This window comes from Guillardia theta (genome assembly GCF_000315625.1).
Source record: "Guillardia theta CCMP2712 unplaced genomic scaffold GUITHscaffold_46, whole genome shotgun sequence".
Taxonomy (NCBI): domain Eukaryota; class Cryptophyceae; order Pyrenomonadales; family Geminigeraceae; genus Guillardia; species Guillardia theta.
The window spans coordinates 493,216-496,421 of NW_005434628.1; the positions used below are offsets into that span (position 1 = coordinate 493,216).

The window sequence follows — 3,206 nt, forward strand, 5'->3', positions numbered from 1 at the left end:
AGGAGTAGGCAGTTTGTTGGATCAGAGGAGGAAGTAGTGACGACCGGAGCATGGCTGAGGGTCGACTTGGAGGGTGTGCAGACAGTGAAAGGACTGGATATCATGGGACCACTTTCGTTCTTGCCCTATGGTGAGGTAAAGAGCAGCATGAGATGTCTGTTTGCATGTCTTGCTGATGGGACATCAACAGTATCCAGAGATTGTCAGTCAAGGCTACACGCTTGCACCGTTCGAGGTCTCCTTGTACAACACGCAGCTCGTTCCCGGAGGGAGGGACCGGTTGGAGGAAGGGATGGTGGTGGAGAGGATCACAGTCCAGGAGGGGGATGGGATGGAGCGATATGATGTGTACAGCTGGTTTTCATCAGAGCAAGGCACTGAGGAGATCCGAGCCGACGTTGTTGTGGTGACCTCTGAGTCTTTGAGGACGAACATGGTCGGTGTGATGCTGTTGAGCAGATTACGCTCCTTGCTCCATCTGCTGACGTTGAGCTGGACATGAAGGAGCTCCAAGTCAGTGAGGTGGGATGGAAAGTGTGGAGGTTGACAAAGGTTGAACTCTCGTACACAGGTCAAGGTTTGGTCGACAGACTTCAAACATTGCGAGAAGTCGTGCAGATACGGGAACTGCTATCAAGGTTACCTCATGTTGCTCTCGCTACAAGTTGAGATGCGACAGGACGTTGTGTGTGTTGGGACGGAGACTTCGTGGGCGATGATTGCAGTGACAATGTACTTCACGCTCCTTTCTTCCTCCCGCCTCTGCATCCTCTCCTTGCCAGCGGTGACAAGTCCTTTCCTCTTTCTTCGCTGTGACTGGGCCAAGGGCAGATGAGCATGGAGATCGTTGGATGGACGAAGGAGACGATGAGGGGTGGTGGAGCAGGTTCAATTCTTATAGACGAGTTGATTGCTCGTTTGCCTATCATGACATTTGTGTTGTCTGAAGGTCTTCGTTAGATGCACTTGACAGGGAGCTCGAGGGTTTGCAAAATCCGAGCACGTGTACAACGGAGAATGTGATGGTCAGAGAATTCTCTCTTAGGTGTTTTGAATGGGATAGTAGGGATGATGAAAGAGGCATTGTTGTTTGAGCTGCTGCTGCTTGTTGTTGATGTTGTTGATGATGATGATGATGATGATGATGATGATGATGATGATGATGATGATGATGATGATGATGATGATGATGATGATGATGATGATGATGATGATATGCAGACATTCTCCTGGGACAACACCGGTCTGTCTGCCATTGTCTTCTATCTGTCAGGTCTCCTTCACATCTCAATGTCCTACGGCAAGGCCATGGTAAAACATCTGAAGAATGAGTGACTGGTGAGATGAAGATGTCGATCAGGTGGTGTCCGACAAGACAAAGTTTGTGTTTGGGCACTGTCCTTTCAACAACTTCAGTTGCATCTTTGAGGTGATGAGATTGCAAGCTGATAAGCAGATCTTGTTGAATAAGAGATTTGATGATGATGATGATGAGGAGGAGGAGGAGGAGGAAGAGGAGGAGGAGTGTAAAAAAGATGATGATGGTGATGAGGATGATGATGATGATGATATGATGATTATATGATGATGACATCAGCTAAACTGCCCCCTCTTCAAAACTTCCTCAACATGTCCATAACACGATTGTCTTTCTAATCAGGACTTTTCCGGCTGTTCTGCTCAGTCTGCAAGAGAGGGTAAATTCCTTTGAAGCTCTCAAGTCTGAACTCTGCTGATCTCTGGAGCAGCCGACAACCTTCACGGCTCTCTTCCTATCCATGTGGAGGTAAACACTAGCGATCATGGCAGCGTCAGGCTGACACACTCCAAGGAACCGGAAGACTTTTCTTCTCAACCAGTCGACCTCTTCAACAAGTGCGGGAGTGTGTGTGCGATATAGCAAGGTGGTGAAGTAGGACGTTGCAGGAGAAGGAGAAGAGGGAAGCTATGGACGCGAATGTCATTGGTCAGATACATCTTCCGGATCAAACATTCCGTCCAGCAGTCTCTCAGGTCCGTAGCTCCTCTTTCCACCTTGTCTTGTCCTGACCTGCCTCTCTCAGGCTGCGGGAGCTGAGAAAAGATTTCAACCTGACAGAGCCGTTCATCGGTGTGACACATTTGATGAGTCGACGTGTCAAATTTGTTGTGCAGGCTGGCATGTTCGGCTTCATGTGCAAGATGAACTGAGGATCGGGAAATGTCCCAACATCGAACAACACGTGCAGGAAAGCACAGAGGAGTTCTTCTCTCCCTCCCCCTTCCAGCCCCCCTTTCTCTCTGTGAATGGCAGCACGGCAGGCGTTGAGACTGGTTGCAAGAAGGTACAAGCTGAAGAAGGTGAGATGAAACTGTGATGATATAGAACAAGATGAAATCTTGACACGATCACGAGCATGACAACATGATCTTGATGCCATGTCATGATGCGATTCACGTCAGTGCTTGACCTTCGTCCTGCCTCCGTTGCTCAGGTCTTCGTGGCGTCGGACGACCCGGAAGTGGCCCGGCAAGCTCAGCTTCTCTGTCCTGACTTGGAGGTTTGTCGACATGTCACGTGCAGTTGCAAGGAGTGACGAGTCACAGTTCACCAGCAACCTCGCCTTCGATCGCTCCATTCTTTCTCAGTGTAGCGGCGTGACAAGCGACTGCTGGTAGAGGAATCTGCTCAATCTTGTTTCCTTCTTCCTGTCCTTCCCCCCTCCAACATCTCCTCACGTGTTCCTTTCATGCTCCTTTGCTTTCTCTTGCCCTTCCTCCTTGTGTCGTTGTTTGTCTCCCACTCCTCCTTGTCATACAAATATTCACCATCATCACCAACACAAACACGTGGTCACGGCCTTCAACTTTCTCCACCATCATCGTTCTCCCCATCGCCCACACCGACAGCAGCAGCTGCTGATCTTCCCTGCAGGCTCGAAGGAAGGGTCAGCCGAGGGGAGGTTCACGCCGAGGACATGACAAGAGGTGAAGGCGACGACTCTGCCCAGCTCGACCTGACCAGCACGCCAGCATGGCTCGTGGACGTGCTCATGTTGTCATTCAGCCATGTCATCGTCGGACAGTTTGGATCCAACTTGTCCAGGTCTCGTCAGCTTCCTCCTCCTTCCTTTCATTCCATTGGAGCTTTGCCTCTCCCTCGCTCTCAGAGTGTGTGTGCCATTCAGACCGATTGGTTCTTATACGTAATGGAGTGAATCTCTCTC

General features: G+C 50.1%; 1 protein-coding gene across 1 annotated transcript; it reads left to right on the plus strand.

The window, feature by feature from the left end:
• Window positions 1–127: 127 nt before the first annotated feature.
• On the plus strand, window positions 128–3,197 carry GUITHDRAFT_110620 (hypothetical protein; the record flags this gene model as incomplete). The annotated part of the gene is made up of 15 exons (XM_005830419.1): window positions 128–130; window positions 191–406; window positions 460–522; window positions 572–732; window positions 950–1,019; window positions 1,222–1,311; window positions 1,361–1,429; window positions 1,661–1,697; window positions 1,749–1,786; window positions 1,832–1,875; window positions 2,064–2,110; window positions 2,155–2,340; window positions 2,443–2,540; window positions 2,587–2,654; window positions 2,915–3,197. 15 exons carry the CDS (start codon window positions 128–130, stop codon window positions 3,195–3,197), a joined length of 1,473 nt encoding a protein of 490 aa, XP_005830476.1.
• Window positions 3,198–3,206: the final 9 nt, after the last annotated feature.